The sequence below is a fragment of the Papaver somniferum genome, chromosome 2 (genome assembly GCF_003573695.1).
Source record: "Papaver somniferum cultivar HN1 chromosome 2, ASM357369v1, whole genome shotgun sequence".
Classification (NCBI taxonomy): Eukaryota; Viridiplantae; Streptophyta; class Magnoliopsida; order Ranunculales; family Papaveraceae; genus Papaver; species Papaver somniferum.
The window spans coordinates 151,219,553-151,236,107 of NC_039359.1; the positions used below are offsets into that span (position 1 = coordinate 151,219,553).

Below are 16,555 nucleotides of genomic sequence, written 5' to 3' on the forward strand. Positions count from 1 at the left end.
CGTATGCACACACTTGGTTTCCGGCACATGGATTTATACACTAATGTGCGAACACACTATGTATGCTTATATCCATAGTTGGTTGCTTAATCTAAACTCTATATTTCAATCATTGAAACATTCTTCTATAATGTTATAACAGTCGTTATTCACAACTATCGTCATCAAAGCTATTTTCAAGATTGAAACGTCATCATGACTTTCGTCACGTGTAAAGATGAAAAGTGGTTAAAGCGAAAGCTTACCAACACATATTTCGAGAAAAAGATAGGTGAGTAAACTCGGCTCGAAATAGCAAATGTGTATGTATGAAAACTATCATATATACTTATACGACTTTGTCTCAAGAGTAGGAGATAGAGTAGATAGACTTTTGAGTGATAGATAAGTTCAAGTCTCCACATACCTTTTAGTCGGATGAAGTCCACTGGTTCCTTGAGTAGTTCTTCATCTTCGTAAGATGATCGCTATGGAATCTGGAGCTCAACTACACTAAACTGTCCTAAACCGAGACTTAGCTATAAGTAGTCTATAAATCAAGACATTTAGTTTTAACAACTAAACTTGACAAACATGCTTGAGATAGCAACACATGCGAGTTCGACCGAGCAATGCTCTAACAACGACAAACACACCAAGATAATGTATGTTGGGTTTCTTTCCATACCATAATTCATAAGGAGTATTTAAGATTCGTGACCATAAGTAGACATGATTGATCAAATAACATGATGTGAAAGCAGCTTCTCCCCAAAACATTAATGGTCAGTTTTTATTATGGAGCATTACCCTGGCCATCTCCTGAATATTCATGTTCTTTCTTTCCGCAACTCCATTAGCTTGTGGATTTATGAGTGGTGAATATTGTTGAACAATCCCCAATTTATTACGGAATTTGAACACTTTAGTGTCCATGTACTTAGTTCCTCGATTGCTTCTAATTTTCTTTAGTTTGCGACCTTATTCATTCTGGACTCTATGCACTATAATCTTGAATTCACTTAGGGTATCATTCTTATGAGCTAAAAACACCACCCCAGGTGAATCTTGTGTATTCATCAACCATAACCAAGGCATACTTCTTCCCACCAACAGTAGGTTGCTGAATATTTCCGAAGAGATCCATACAAATTAAATCAAGTGGTACCTTACTCAAAATATCTCGAGGTGATTCGTGTGGAAATCTTTCTTGTTAACCCTTTCGACAAGCACCACAGACACCATCAATCTTAGCATTAATTTTGGGTACACAAATGACAAGTTCTTTGTTAAGATAACATTTATTTATTCCACGAGTACCTCGGAAAATTAATTTTCCAGTATTGTCTACAATATCATATCCTTTAGAACTGAAGACAACTTTATGACCTTTGTAGCAAATTTGACTAACAGAAAGAAGATTAGCAGTCATACCTTTGACGTATACGACTTCATGAATTTTTGGAACAACTCCCGTCTTCGAAAGTCACAGGTCCTCCTTCAAAATCATTAGTATATACAAACCAAGAAATATCACTTGTCATATGTTGGCTACATCCGTTGTCGAGAAACCAATGAAAAAGAGAGGTTGACCTTAAATCAAGGGCTCCCATGCCGACATTACTTTCCCTAACAAGATATCTTGTCAGTTTTTTAAAAGTTTTAATATTAGTAAAAAGTTTCCCAGCTCTCTTATGTAGAGTACTCACAACCTTTAAATTTTCTCGAAAAAGCTTACATACATGTTGATAATGGTTATGAGAACCACAAAACAACCATGAGTCATCAGATTTGAAGTATATATCCTTGAGCTCTTTAGAAAAATTCTGAGTCATGTCATGTTTCACAAAGCCTAGACCTCATTTGTCACCCAACCGACGACAATTCTTCGAGAAAGAATTAAAAGAAGTGTTTAAATCCTTTAAAGATTCTTTTACATACCTCAAATCCTTATATTATGCAAGAGAAGATATGGATTCGGCTAACCTTGCAACAAGATCTGGATTTGTTCGTCTAGCTTCTTTTGAAGAGTATTTTACTTTTCAGAACCTTCACGAAGATCATAGACCTTTATATATATATATATTACAGTGAAGTCCATCGATTTTCCTTATCAATCGTTGTTTTTCACGACAAAGATTATTGATGATCTACTTTAGATCAAAACCCTCAACATCATCGATGGTTTCTAGAACACACTCAGAGTTGTGCAGATCAAAAACTGGTGAAGCATTATCGGAGATAAAATCATCCACGTAATCAGATTGCTTCAAACACAGACTTATGAGGTCTTAACGTGTTTGTCTGCTCTGATACCAACTGAAAAGAACCGGGGGTACAAGTACACCACCAACTTTTTCGTTCGGTAACCTGAATGAACTAAACTCAATTATAGTTACGAGGTTTACAACTTAATAAAACTCAATCAAGGAATAATATAAGAGTCTTTATCTCTTTCTCTCACAATCAGTAGTAAAACAGAAAAAAGTCTGTGAGCTTGATTATACCGTGAGAGTACTTGGCGATTCCAAAGTCCAATGTCCAAAACAAGGATGGATATATCTACTTTGATTGATTAACTTACTAACTGTGATATTTCAATTACATAGATAAACAAATATAATGCGAGAAAGAAATAACACAGACATCACAAGTTCTGTTAACGAGGAAACCGCAACTACAAAAAAAAAATCGGGACCTCGTCCAGATTTAAGCACCAAAATGTTTTAAACCGCTACAGACTCTATCATACTATCAATAACTTCGGACCGAAACGTAGTTGAAACCGAATTCACCGTCACATCGATTCAGTTACAGTCGCGCTCTTTACGCCTCTTGAATTTCGCAAGACTCTACGCAATTGATTCCCTTAGCTGACGTCCTTTACAGCCTAAGGGTTGCTTTACTAAGCGAAGACTTTACAAACCAATTTGTCTACCAAAGATAAGCCTATTTTGATTTTCGTTCGATCGTTAGATCAGGTGAGATAGGAAATCATTTGCAGTAGACTAAGTCCAGCGAACCTCAAAAATCCGGTACTTACGACTCCCGAAGAGCATCCCTGATTATTATTCACCTCACAAGAAAAGCAACAATTATACATCAATGAAGAATTTATTAGTTATAATTTCTTGTGAATTCACAAAGTCTGAGACGAAGAATTTTGTGATTTCTATCAATCTTACCTATTGGAGAGAATGCTAAAATAAACAGTAGTATGATCAGAATACATGAACTATCAAAGATAAGATAGTCGGAACTGGCTTCACGAATCCCTAAGTGAAGTCTTTAAGTCGTTAAACCTAATTATGTTTCTCAGAAACACTGGAAACCTAGGTTAAGAGAGAATCGAATCTAGTTAGCAACTAGGACACATGAAAGTGTGGGGATTAAAGTTTCCCAGCTGCTCGAGCTTCTCTTTATATAGACTTACAAGATCGAAGGTTGCTTACGAATTAAGATATGATAGCTTTGTAATCAAGCAAAGACTTTTCACTGTTAGATGAAATTCGAATTGATATTCAAGCTATGATGACTTGGTAATCAAGTGATCATTCTCCAGCGTCAGATGGTTTAACTTGAGATAAACAAAAATAGAATATATACTTGGATAAGGATGAACCATAACCAAACCGTGTACAATGAACTTGTTCAAGAACGGTTAGCCAAAGTTATCCATATGAACATAATAAGCTTAGTCGTTTTCATCAAACACTTTAGACTTAACTTGATAAACAACCATGCAGAAATACTTTATATGTGTTTTAGAGTGTTTTTCAAATGCCAAATATCTCATAGAAATACTTTGAAGTGCATCGGAAACTATTCGACTGGGTAAGTACGTCTATCGTGTATGTGTACTGGTTTCAATTCGTGAGACATTATGCCAAGGTACGTGTACCGGATATGTGTACCCTTAAGGAGGTTAAAACTCAGGGCATTTCAGTACGCATACTGGGTATTGTACCACCCTTGTGTTCACAAGCAACAAAACTTTTGGTATGCATACCGGATATGTGTACCAACAAGTCATTACCGAACTTAGACCTACGCCGGTATGTGTACCCTAATCCGAAACCAAACAGTTACGCTAGTACGTGTACTTTCCTTATATCCAGATTTCAGTAGTTCTAAAATTTTTCAATAATCAGTTGAGATATTATGTAAAAGGGTTGGAAGTTTTCTATCTAATTAGGGCCTGGGTCGTAGAACATGCAGTTGATGCATTTGGGTTGTTGACTGAATTTGACTGTCCAATATATTACTATAATTCCCTTCCAAAATAGTGAAAATAACGTTATGGCCTAACTTTGTTAAATAACTAACCAAGCTACACAAGCACATCTCATCGAACATGTTCGCTACATTTTCAGATAATTTTTCTTCCGTCGAACCCATGATAAAATTACTACTAATATTCTTTTCCGTTGTATTTCGTACTAAAATAGGTATTTTTTTCTCAGCGGCTACAATAAATCAGGTGATTTTGTTATAGGATATGGTTTTGAAGATGAGTTAAAATCGTTGTTTGATTTGAATAAGCCCATTGGTTTGATTTGTATCTAGTGATCTCAGAAGTTTTTCTTAGAGTTTATAGGGTTTTGGTGGGGTACATATTTTTTTGGATTTGAATAATCCTTTTGGTTTGATTTGTATCTATTGAACTCAGAAGACGAATTTCCTCCCTCTTTCGTTGGGGGTTTATTAATGGTTTGATTGTTTTTTTTTCCTAATAAAACCGGGGTCATGAGTTTATAGATAGGAATGGAGACGATGGAACTTGAAAGGGGAAAAACAAGAAAGGGATGATGGAACTTGAAAGTGGAAGAAGAAAGAGAACTCACAGAATCTCCCATGATGTTGGTCGACGAAAATAAGAAGAACAAAAATTCATAGAAATGAATGAAGATGGAAAAGGATGTTCGACCTAAATGTTTTGATAATTTTAAACGGTCAATGCTAGTATATGTATGGTGAAGGTTGTTTGGTAAGTACAAAAAAGTCAGATAACATTTATGTAACGGTCTTTGGTCAATCAACGACCCAAATACATCAACTGCATGTTCTGCCACCCAGATCCTAATTAGATAATAAAATTGCGACCCTTTTATAAAATATGAAACATTCCTGAATAATATCAATTATAATCTTACACATATTATTGTTATATATTTAATCAGGTTATATTCAAATAATTAACTCGAATCATAATCTAATTCATAAATATTAAATTTTTCTTAACTATTCATCAAGTAGATGATTGTCTTATAACTTAATTCATATTTCTAGAAAAATATTCAACAAGATAAACTTGGCTCGAAATTTCTATTTTGTTATAAATTAAAGTCCAGTTAGTACGTCATACAGCTTAGTCTCATCGATAGAATTGTGAATGTTTGAGTAAATAAGAAAGGTTCAGTCTTCACATACCTGCAGGTTTCTCTTGATGTTCTTCGTGGATGAAAAGTATTAACACAAAATCAGCAAGTACTATATAAAACATATACATAATATAACTTTTTTGGAGACTAAAAACCTATTCGGTTTTCTCGTTACAATTGGGGATTATAGTTTTTTATATTGGCCGCTTCTAGGTTACAATCGGATAGTTATAAACTAGAAGTTCATTAATAATTTTAGGAAGTCTAATCGGCCATCACGGTACAATCGTAACTTTTGATTGAAGCAGTTAACACTTAACAGTCAACATATGTGTGTTCATATCGGCCAAGTTAAGCCTAACAAAAATTATAAAGAATATTTTCAATATATTGATGTTAACATATATATATATATATACATATATATATATATATATATGTCCACCTTTAAAATGTTAGTATTTTGAAAAACATAGAGTGTTCAATAAAAAGATATAGCGGTTAATGTCAGCCAATTAAAGCCTAAAAAACTACAAAAATTTGTAAATTTTAAATTATAAGTCGGCAAATATACATGTGTTATTTTAGGTTAATGTTCTTTTTGGATGAAGAACACCAAAGTAATTGGCCGTTTTGTATTACAACTTTCCATATCAGCCGTTGTTCTTCCGATATCGACCAGATTCATCAAGATATGACACAGGAATATCAACCATTCTAGTCCAACTCAGAAAACTTGAGTTTGGAAGAGAAAATGCAAATGCGAAAATGAGGGAATACAAATTTTGCAATCAGATGATAAGAATTTTGTTGTGATTGAAATAAGGACAGATTAAAGTATTTTTTTTTCTTCTATTCGACACCTAAGCAACTTTTTTTTTAAAGCCCACTTGATTGGCTCCACTGTTGATCCAACCGATATCCCAAAAACATAACTCTCATTCTCATCTCACTCGGGAGATGAAGAGAACAGGAAATCAATCTCTCTACCTTCCGCACGAACTATGGACAAAAGGTGTTGTCTGCTGTGCTTGAACATAAAAGAGTATGAATGAGAAATACAAACATCCCCTTTTTTCCAGCGATTCGAAAAGTAGAAACTACCATATAGTCCTAGAAATAATATAACAAAGTTAGTTTGGTCCTGTTGACCTAGTCAACTGTCTATTTGGTCATTCTTTAAAATATATATTACTTTTTGGTCATAAAAATGATTGTTTGGTCCTAGGGTAGAGAATACCCATGCGGGATGATGTCATGGATGATGTAATTACTTTTTGGTAGTGACTGATAGACGCATTTATGTGTCTAATTTGTCCTCAATGTTTCGTATTGTTAGTACTCGTTTTCGTCCTTATTATGGTGTTTTGTGTGTTTGTAGGTATTTTTTTGGAAATATATTTTTTTGGAAATTTCGGCTCGAAAAGTTGCCCGGGGCACCCTTGGAGGACACGTGTTATTCGGACTCTCACCGTTGGTTAAGAGGCACCTCAATTACTAAGGGGCACCTTTTTTGCTATTCGCACCCCAGCTGTTGGTTAAGGGACAACCCCTTCTTCTTCATCTTTTGAAAATTGAAATTGGCGGGAAAATAGTACAGTTGCTGGCAGAATTTTCGATCGAATTTCGGACGTGATTTAGTGAGATTCAATCCCTGAAACTTAGTGGGTAGACGTGATATGTCACAACAAAGCTGGTATGGGCGCTTGTTTCGATTGAATTTGGATGGATAACTCGCAAGAAGAAAACAGGGCAAGCCACGTATGGGAAAGATACGCGAGACTTTTGTGCCATGTTGAGGAGATTTCGTGAGGATATTGCATGTATAACTGATATTGGTATTAGGTAGAAACGTGCTGGAGCAATTCCGTGTACAACAGGCGCATGAGATAGTTAATTCAGGGAAGAAAATATCCGAAGAATATTTTTTCTTCAAGACGAGTTATGGAGAATTTGATGAAGTTATGACGAGATATTTTGGTGTTGAAAGGTTATATAAGTGTCTGAGGATTAGTACGAAGGGAGACGAATAGTGAGGGAGATTTTAGAACACCACATAGCTTAAACACCAAAGTTGCAGAGCTGCCATTTTCTGCTACTGCATTTCTGAAGAACGCGAAGAACGGACCGACCAGGACAATCGTTTATCAACAGTGATAACGACTCCCAGCTGAGGGTCGTACATCTGCAGCAGACTTATTTACTACAGTTTTTGCGACACAGCGGCAACAGTCTTATTTTACCGAGGGTCGTAGTTCTCTGGTTTGTAACAAATATAATTGTTACAAACCCGGTTTTATTGTATTTCTCATATTCTCATCATTTGTAAACCATTTTTGAGCATCAATGAAATTCTTTGAGAGGTTTTCCAACATGATGAGCAGCTAATTCTCTCACAACCAAGACAATGAGGAAGCTATTTACGCATGAATAATTGGTAATTATTTATTCTCTCTAATTTATAATTTATAATTCACTCAATCACTACTTTTGCAGAGTTTTTAGTTGTTTGCAAAAATTTTCTTCATTAGTTGTTATTCAATTAGATAGGTTATGCTTTGTTTAGATAATCTATGCTTAGGGATACAATTAATTTTTGAGAATTTTCCAGATTATTTGTGAATTAAGAAATAAGAGTCTTAAAAGATAATTGGAGTTTTGGATTGTTTACCATAAATTATTCATGTGTAATAGTGAAATCAATGTCTTGGTTGTTTTCTAATATCTTGAAGTCAATTTTGTAATAAGTTTTCTTTGTTTTTAAATTTTTATTAAGTCTAAAATTCATTGCCTTCACAAGTCTTAAAACAACCCTTTTATCACCATCTACAACAACTTTGAGAACACATCAGTGACAGAAATACCCTTTTGGGTTCATATGTATACTCAATTATTAAGAGAGAATGGAATCATATCCAGATTTGTTTTCTCTTTCCTCTATTTTCAGATCTACTTTTTCTCTTTTACTTATGAAGATGATGAGACGACGATGATGAAGACGACGACGATGTTGTTGATGATGAAAATAATTATTCTTCTCCCTTTTTCTAGGTTTTTGACGGTGAAGACGATGAAGATGATGATGAGCGATGAATATTTTTTGTGTTCATCTTCCCTGTTATTGTTGCTGTTGTTGAAGATGATTAAGACGATAAAGAGGATGAAGATTTAAAAAATGAACTATATTTTTAGATCTTTTCATCAGGTGTTTATTCAAAAAAAATGAACTCTTATTTTTGTTGTGTGTTCATATTAAATAATGAACTCTGTTTTAGATCTTGAATTATTAGGTGTTCATTCGAAAGAATGAACTCTGTTTTTTATGGATTTTGTTGAGTACTCATGTTAAAAAATGAACTCTATTTTAGATTTGACAAATGAATTTTGATTGGGGTGTTCCTTTTGACGAATGAACTCTGATTTTTGTACCTAATAATGAACTTTGATTGGGTGTTCATTCAAAAGAATGAACTCTGATTTTTAATAATGAACTTTGATTAGGTGTTCATTTGAAAGAATGAACTCGAATCTATAAAAAGCATTACCAAACACCTGATAGTTCATTAAAAAGAATGAACTCCTACAAGAAAATAAGTAGGATGTTCAGAGTTCATTGGAGAGCATGAACTCAAATAATTACGAAAATAAAAAATTTATGAAAATTAATGCTAAAATAATTATGTACCATGCCGGAAACCCCTTTTCACACTAGACAAAATAGTCTTGGGACCACCTAAAAAAGGATGATTTGCCCGGTTGAAAATTCGTATGCCCCTTAGCGAGTGTTTAGGATATGGATCAGAAAAAGCCCAAACAAAGCGCTTGGTTTTATCAAGTTGTCCTTATAAGACAGAGAAAGGAGAAAAAATTTAGTTCGTGAAATCCCTCCCAATTTTTCATTTCCCGCCTTCGTTCCCCTCCCCTCACTCTAAACCCTAGAAACCCTAGACCAAAAAATGGGTACGAAGAAATCTGCTGCTGATCTAACTTCAGATCTTAAGAAGAAACGAAAAGTTGGATTCTCCAGTATCGGTGAGTTAATTCGGTCTCATTTCACTTCCAACACTTTCCTCCATTGAAACCCTCCTTTGATTTTCATGCTTTTTCGTGTTGTTTCTTCAGATGCTGGTGTTGAAGCAAATGATTGCATCAAAATATTTCTGGGTATGTTGACAATTTTCATTTTAATCGTAATTTCTGTCTCGGAAATCCTTTTTTCTCTTTTTTTTTGTAATTTTTGGTGAATATTTCCTATGTAGTGAGTAGCAAAGAAGAAGTTGATGTTGAAGAAAGCTGTTGCATTGACCCGATTGATCTTAACCGTTTTTTCGGTGAAGATGGGAAAGTGTATGGGTACAAAGATTTGAAGGTTTGAAACCCTATCTCTCTGTAGGTTCTGTTGATTTGTATAGAAATGTTAAATTAGGGTTAGAATTTCGATATTCAAGGGTATACTGGTGAATGGTGATGAGTTGTGTCAGTGTAGAGCAAGTGGTACTTGGTAAGATCATTGGTTCAATTTTGTGCCCTAGAGCTCAATTTTCGGGTTAGCTGAGAACGGTGAATTGGTTTGAGAAGTTGAGTGAATAAGATTTTGCTGCTGTTATTGCTGTACAATTAAGAGTCTTATACTGGGTTTCTGGGTCCCTGTAGTTATGCTGTGATGTGAATTAGCAAAACCTCAGCATTCATATAAAATTACAACTATTTGTACAATTTGATTTTGAATCTATAGTTGTTAGACAATATTAGGTTAGTGTGACAACTTTTCGTTAGCTCTACAGATTCGGGTCATTTGAATCTCTCCAATTGTGTCAGATCTCAATGTCTTAAATGTGAAAAAAAAAGCCGGTTACCCATCCTTGGAGATGATTTTTTGAAAATTATGTTAATCTTTGAGGCTTTGAGCCTGTTTGCACTAGAATAGTTGAGCACAAGCTGCAGAACAATAGTTTAAATGTTCTATTGTCGATTTGTCGGTGTTGGTGTTTGGAAGGTTTTTTTTTTCCTTTTATTTCCTTTATCTTACATTATCCTATTTACTTTTGACTGTTTGTAGAACAACTATTTTTGCTGTCTTACACTGTTTATCGCTATGCTTGTTCTCATAAACATATTTTTGTTCTGTACATAGCTTAATGTTTACAGTTATGGTTGTTAGATTGGTTCATCAGTCAGTACAGTTTTCTCATGTGTCTACACCTTGTGCAGATTAACATTTGGTTGAGCAGCATATCTTTCCATGCTTATGCTGATATAACTTCTGAGAGCACAGCTGATGTAAGTTTCTGTGTAAACCTTTTCTGTTGACAAGATATTTTGGTTTCTTTCTTTGATATGTTGCTCGGTAGAGATTAAGATCTGATAACTGGGCAACTTTAGTTATCTTCGGGGATTGGGAGTGCTATCTGGAACTACGTCCAGGTTTACATAGAACCATTACATGTTTTAAAGTAGAATAGAAAGTCTGTTTTCGGTAAAAAGAAAAATAATAAAGAAAGAAGGTTCTGCATTGGAACATTGCAGCCACTGTTTATTGTTAACTTGTTACCTTAAATTTTATTTTCAACAAACGTAATCATGCAGGCTTGAGTCTTAATTATCTCCATTTGTGTAGGGAAAGATCAGCATGTTAACGTTTATATATCCTCCCTTAGCATAACATAATGATCTGACATTTAATTTTAATTCATATCTAGGGAGGCAAGGGGATCACGGATCTAAAATCTGCTCTTCAGGTATCTTTTGAAAGGTTTTTTAGCCCTTCAAGTTATTTGTAGTTTTACCTTGGAATCTATACTGAAAAATTGTCATTACAATAGTCGATATTTGGTGAATCCTTGCTGGAGTCGAAGGATGATTTTCTGCAAACATTCTCTAAAGAGACTCAATATATCAGGTATATTTCCTTTGTTGTTTGTTAGTTTATGCCTTTAGCTTACAGCTGTTATGTTTCCACACTCATGATATTTTCTTCATATGGTGCACTTATTTTGCAGAGATGTCAGCTCTAGTGGAAAGGTGGTGCAGTTTAAAAATCCCGGGGATCACCAGAGTGGAGCTTCTAATGTGGAGGTAGTTTTCAAATTTGAATCTGCTGCTCAGTGCATTTAGTTTCTTCGGTTGACTACCTTATATTCCCTATTTGTGAACTTTGGCTGATGAATTATCACATTTTCTTGCACATCATAAGGTTATTCATCTGCCTGTAACTAGTATTGCCGTGGGAGAGCTATATGGTCGGTTGGTACCTTTGGTGCTACTGCTTGTTGATGGTAATGCTTCGGAGTTGGATATCCCACTTGCTGCAATTATTACTTTGTTGAAAGTTTTATGCTATTTAAAAACATCTCTTTTGCTTTTGGGTGACAGGTAGTAGCCCCATCGATATATCTGATCCGAAGTGGGAGATCTATCTCATGGTTCAGAAGACAGATCAAAAAGGAGATTCTAATTCTAAATTGCTTGGCTTTGCAACTGTTTATCGATTTTACCAGTACCCAGACAGTTCTCGTCTGAGGATAAGCCAGGTTTTTTCTCTCTTCATATTTGATTTTTGTAAGACGTATACTCAATGTTTAGAATTTAAGCATAAAATAGGAAAAGCAAGAAGATAGTCAGATACCTATATCTGTTGCCATTTTTTTTTCTTTGCACCAGTCTGTTACTTGTGCTCTTTTAGCTCCCTAATGTTTGTCGTATGCTGACCTACTTAATGAGAGTTTTAGGTCATTGAGGCGCATTCTAGTCATTGTTCTGCTTCTCATTAGAGCTATGATCATAGGGTTACAGTAATCGAATTTTTGTTTCCTCCCTTTGTTTTCTTAGTATACTCACTTCGCTGTGATTGCGATGCAGATGCTGATATTGCCTCCCTACCAGGGCCAAGGCCATGGCCGTCACCTTCTAGAGGTTCTGAATTCTGTTGCAATAGCTGAGAACGTTCATGACATGGCGATTGAGGAGCCATCTGACTACCTCCAGCAACTCCGAACCTGCATAGACACACTTCGCCTACTTACTTTAGATGCAATCAAACCAGCAGTTGATTCAGTTGTTTCACATCTGATACATGAAAATCTATCAAAGAAAACCTGCAAGTTTGAATCAGATCCACCTTCAGCTTTAGTTGAAGAGGTCAGGAAAACTTTGAAGATTAACAAGAAACAGTTTTTGCAGTGTTGGGAGGTTCTTATCTATCTTCAACTTGATCCCAACAACAAGAAGTTACTGGACAACTACAGGACATTAATTTCAGATCGAACGAAGGCCGACGTCTTGGGTAAAGATTCTGGAACTGGTGGGAAGCAAGTAATTGAAGTTCCCAATGATTATGATCATGAAATGACATTTGTTATGTTCCGTCCAAGAGGAAGTGAGAAGACGGATGGCATTGAAACTGAAGTTAACAAAAACCAAACTAATCAAGAGGAGCAGTTGAATCAACTGGTTGACGAACGTATGAACGAAATCACCGAGGTTGCAGGAAAGGTAGTACTGCATCGTGGATAGTGTTTCAGCTCTCTTACTAGTGAACATTTTTAATGGGACATAGGATTTATGTTTGATGGTGCAGTAGGCAACATTTGAGAAATTTTTTATTATCTACCCATTTCGAATATGATAATTTAGCTATTCAAGGAATGAATGTAAACTGAATATAATTTTTGTATGGATCCATCTAAATCAAACTTGCTTTTTATTTTTGTTCTTGGTAGGTGGTGGTCCATTAGTAAAGGGCCAAAGGCAGCTAGATTCCGCATGTGTCAATATTGCTTGCAAAGTTGCTTACACAGAAGCCTCCTTTGTTAAACAAGCATTACTTTTAAGACGCTAAAATTCTCAGCTGAGTGTACCCACTTTCCTGCCTCATTCTAAAAATATCTGTCTCTCTAAGACTCTAATGCATTATAATCTTTATATGGCTCATTTTAAATGTGTTGAAATTTAGAGAATAGTGAACTTCCACTCCAGTCCAGTGACTCCATGGTCCATGTCAGAGAAACACCAACTATCATCCCATATTTGACTGGCCCAATTTTTATATACGCGTCTTGGATGTCATTTTGTTCTTGAGCTCTTTCACCAGCTTCATTCTCTCTATATAAATCCTTCATTCCTCTCATTCTTCTTCATTATTCTCAACACCAATTCTCTCCATCTCCTTACCGAAAACTTCCTCTCAACTAACTCATTAGCAACAGCAGTGACAATGGGTAGTCTTCCAACTGGCAATCTTGAAAGCCTATCAATATCTTAACAAAATCCACTTGATCCGGATGAATTCAGAAGGCAAGGTCACATGATTATAGATTTTCTTGCCGATTACTACAAAAACGTCGAGAGTTATCCTGTTAGGAGTCAAGTTGAACCTGGATACTTGCGTAAACGGTTACCAGAATCAGCTCCAAACAATTCTGAATCTATTGAAACCATTCTTCAAGATGTTAAAATGATATCATTCCTGGTCTTACTCATTGGCAGAGTCCAAACTACTTTGCTTACTTTCCTTCCAGTGGTTCCATTGCTGGGTTTCTTGGGGAAATGCTTAGTACAGGATTTAATGTTGTGGGTTTCAATTGGATGTCTTCACCAGCTGCAACTGAGTTGGAGAGTATTGTTGGCCAAATGCTTACACTTCCCAAATCATTTCTCTTCTCGTCAGATGGGAGTTCAGGAGGAGGAGGGGTTTTGCAGGGGACTACCTGTGAAGCCATTTTATGTACACTAACTGCAGCAAGAGATAAAATGTTGAACAAAATTGGTAGAGAAAATATTAACAAGCTAGTTGTGTACGCTTCTGATCAAACTCATTGTGCACTACAAAAAGCTGCTCAGATTGCAGGTATAAACCCAAAGAACTTCCGTGCAATCGCCACATCAAAGGCTACAAACTTCGGTCTCTCTCCCATTTCACTTCAAACTACAATTCTCGCTGATATCGAATCCGGATTAGTTCCATTATTTCTATGTGCTACTGTCGGTACAACTTCATCAACTGCAGTAGATCCTATTGGTCAACTTTGCGAGGTTGCGAAAATGTATGGTATTTGGGTTCATGTGGATGCGGCTTATGCTGGAAGTGCTTGTATCTGCCCGGAGTTCAGGCACTTCATTGATGGTGTGGAGGAGGCAGATTCATTTAGTCTAAATGCACACAAGTGGTTCTTCACTACTTTGGATTGTTGCTGTTTATGGGTGAAAGACTCCAGTTCCCTTGTTAAGGCATTGTCAACGAATCCAGAGTATCTAAAGAACAAAGCAACTGAATCAAAACAAGTGATTGATTACAAGGATTGGCAAATAGCTCTAAGCAGAAGATTTCGATCGATGAAACTTTGGTTAGTGCTCCGCAGCTATGGAATTGCTAACTTGAGAACTTTCCTTAGGAGTCATGTTAAAATGGCAAAGCATTTTCAAGGGCTCATCGGTATGGATAACAGGTTTGAAATTGTGGTTCCTCGAACATTTGCCATGGTTTGTTTTCGCCTTAAACCAACTGCAATCTGCAAGCAACCAAGGGATTACACTGACTCTGTCCGTCTAAGTAGCAAAGCTGAAAAGCTTTCCTTCTGCCGGGGAAAGTGGAAATCATAGGATTTCCACGAGGATTGCTCAATAATATTGACTCTTTGAGAAACAGGATGAAAATATACAAAAAAAGAAAAAAAAAAGAAAAAAAAAAAAAGAGGGTGGACTGGGACCCACAAGGGGAACCTGTGTGTGCACGCTGCACAGTGCAAACACTTCTCCATAGAGTTGGCAGTTGGCGTCCAATCCCCAAAACCCATTTACTTGCGTTGGAATGTTTCTTCAACACGAAACCGTCCATAATGACCAGGACCCACTCCGGACTGCTTTTAAAGATTAATCAATCCTGGTTGGAATTGGATGTGTCGGACTCGGACCCACTAAACTCCAAAGAAGAGTTGAATTTTTTCAACGCCATGCACGGCTCTATAAACAAATGAAGTATTCTCGCTATCTTGGCTTAGCAATGTTTGCATTGTAGAGTCATTCTTTTTCTCTTTTGAAGCAGCTGATGCATGTATGTGACGTGAACGAAGATATTATATATTTAAAATAAGACGATCGTAGAGCTGTTTTCGTCCCATTAACGATTAACAACCAAGATATTATACTTAATTAAGCATCATATAGCATTGGTCTGCAATTTCACTGCAACTGCCACTTAATTTAGTGGTTGACTGAGAGTGGAAACTTTCACAAAAATATCAAATGATAAAGTTGGACACAAAGGGATGAAACAGTGGACCCCGGGATTTAGTACGGAATCGCATGGCTTTGGATTTCATAGGTCCGTAGACATGACGGCAGAAACAACAGAGAGAGTTGTGGTCTATCTCTCTTCTCTAGTGATTCCTTTAGAAAGACTTTCTTAGAATATAATTTAATGGGCCCCTCTCAAGAAAAACAAAACGCAAACCTGCTTATCACAACAACAGTCTATTGATTGTAGTCCATTTACAGCAAAATATGCCTCTCCAGTATAGTTGGTGGGGCATCATGCTTAAATGAAGAAACTTTCAGAAACATCTGTCGTTGTGGCTATCTCCCTATCTTACACCACATTAGGGTATATTTAGAAGCTTATTGTTGGGCATCACATTCCAATAAAGGTGCGTTGCTAATATGACAAAAACCGATCGTTTTATCTCAAATGTTTTCATAATGTCAAAATTTCCCACATTCAGTTAGACGGGAAGTCTTACAAGAAGTTGGACGGTAATTTATTAGAAGCATTAGTTATTAACTTTCAACGTCATGCATGGCTCTCTAATAAACAATGGAGTATTGTCAGATACTTGGCTAGTCTAGTGAAGTCCTTTCCGTTTTTTTGTTTTCTTTCAAAGCAGCTGATATAGTATGTGATGATATTGTATTCAGTGTAGCACGACCATAGAATTGTTTTCGTCATATTAATGATTAATTAACGAATCTCAAGTTAATTAAACAATGGAACAGTAGTATTAAACAAAACTTAATTAAACAATGGACCGGTGTCTTTAGGCTACACTTTAACTGCAACTACCACTTAACGTAATAGTGGTTGACCGAGAGAGGAAACTTTTCATTAAAAAATTTCAAATAAAAAAACGACAACGTTAAGTTGATCGTGGATAAAAAACAGTGGACCCCGGTGGAATCATGTGGCTTTGTATTTCAAAGGGACA

General features: G+C 36.0%; 1 protein-coding gene and 1 pseudogene across 1 annotated transcript; both read left to right on the forward strand.

Annotated features, from left to right (window-relative positions):
• Positions 1-9,249: 9,249 nt before the first annotated feature.
• On the forward strand, positions 9,250-13,077 carry LOC113349455 (probable histone acetyltransferase type B catalytic subunit). The gene is made up of 10 exons (XM_026593427.1): positions 9,250-9,392; positions 9,483-9,524; positions 9,620-9,729; positions 10,572-10,640; positions 11,060-11,098; positions 11,183-11,259; positions 11,360-11,435; positions 11,554-11,635; positions 11,733-11,890; positions 12,219-13,077. The coding sequence occupies exons 1-10, from the start codon at positions 9,317-9,319 to the stop codon at positions 12,870-12,872; spliced, it is 1,383 nt and encodes a 460-aa protein (XP_026449212.1). The 5' UTR covers positions 9,250-9,316; the 3' UTR covers positions 12,873-13,077.
• A 437-nt stretch (positions 13,078-13,514) lies between these two features.
• On the forward strand, positions 13,515-15,465 carry LOC113349456 (annotated as a pseudogene).
• Positions 15,466-16,555: the final 1,090 nt, after the last annotated feature.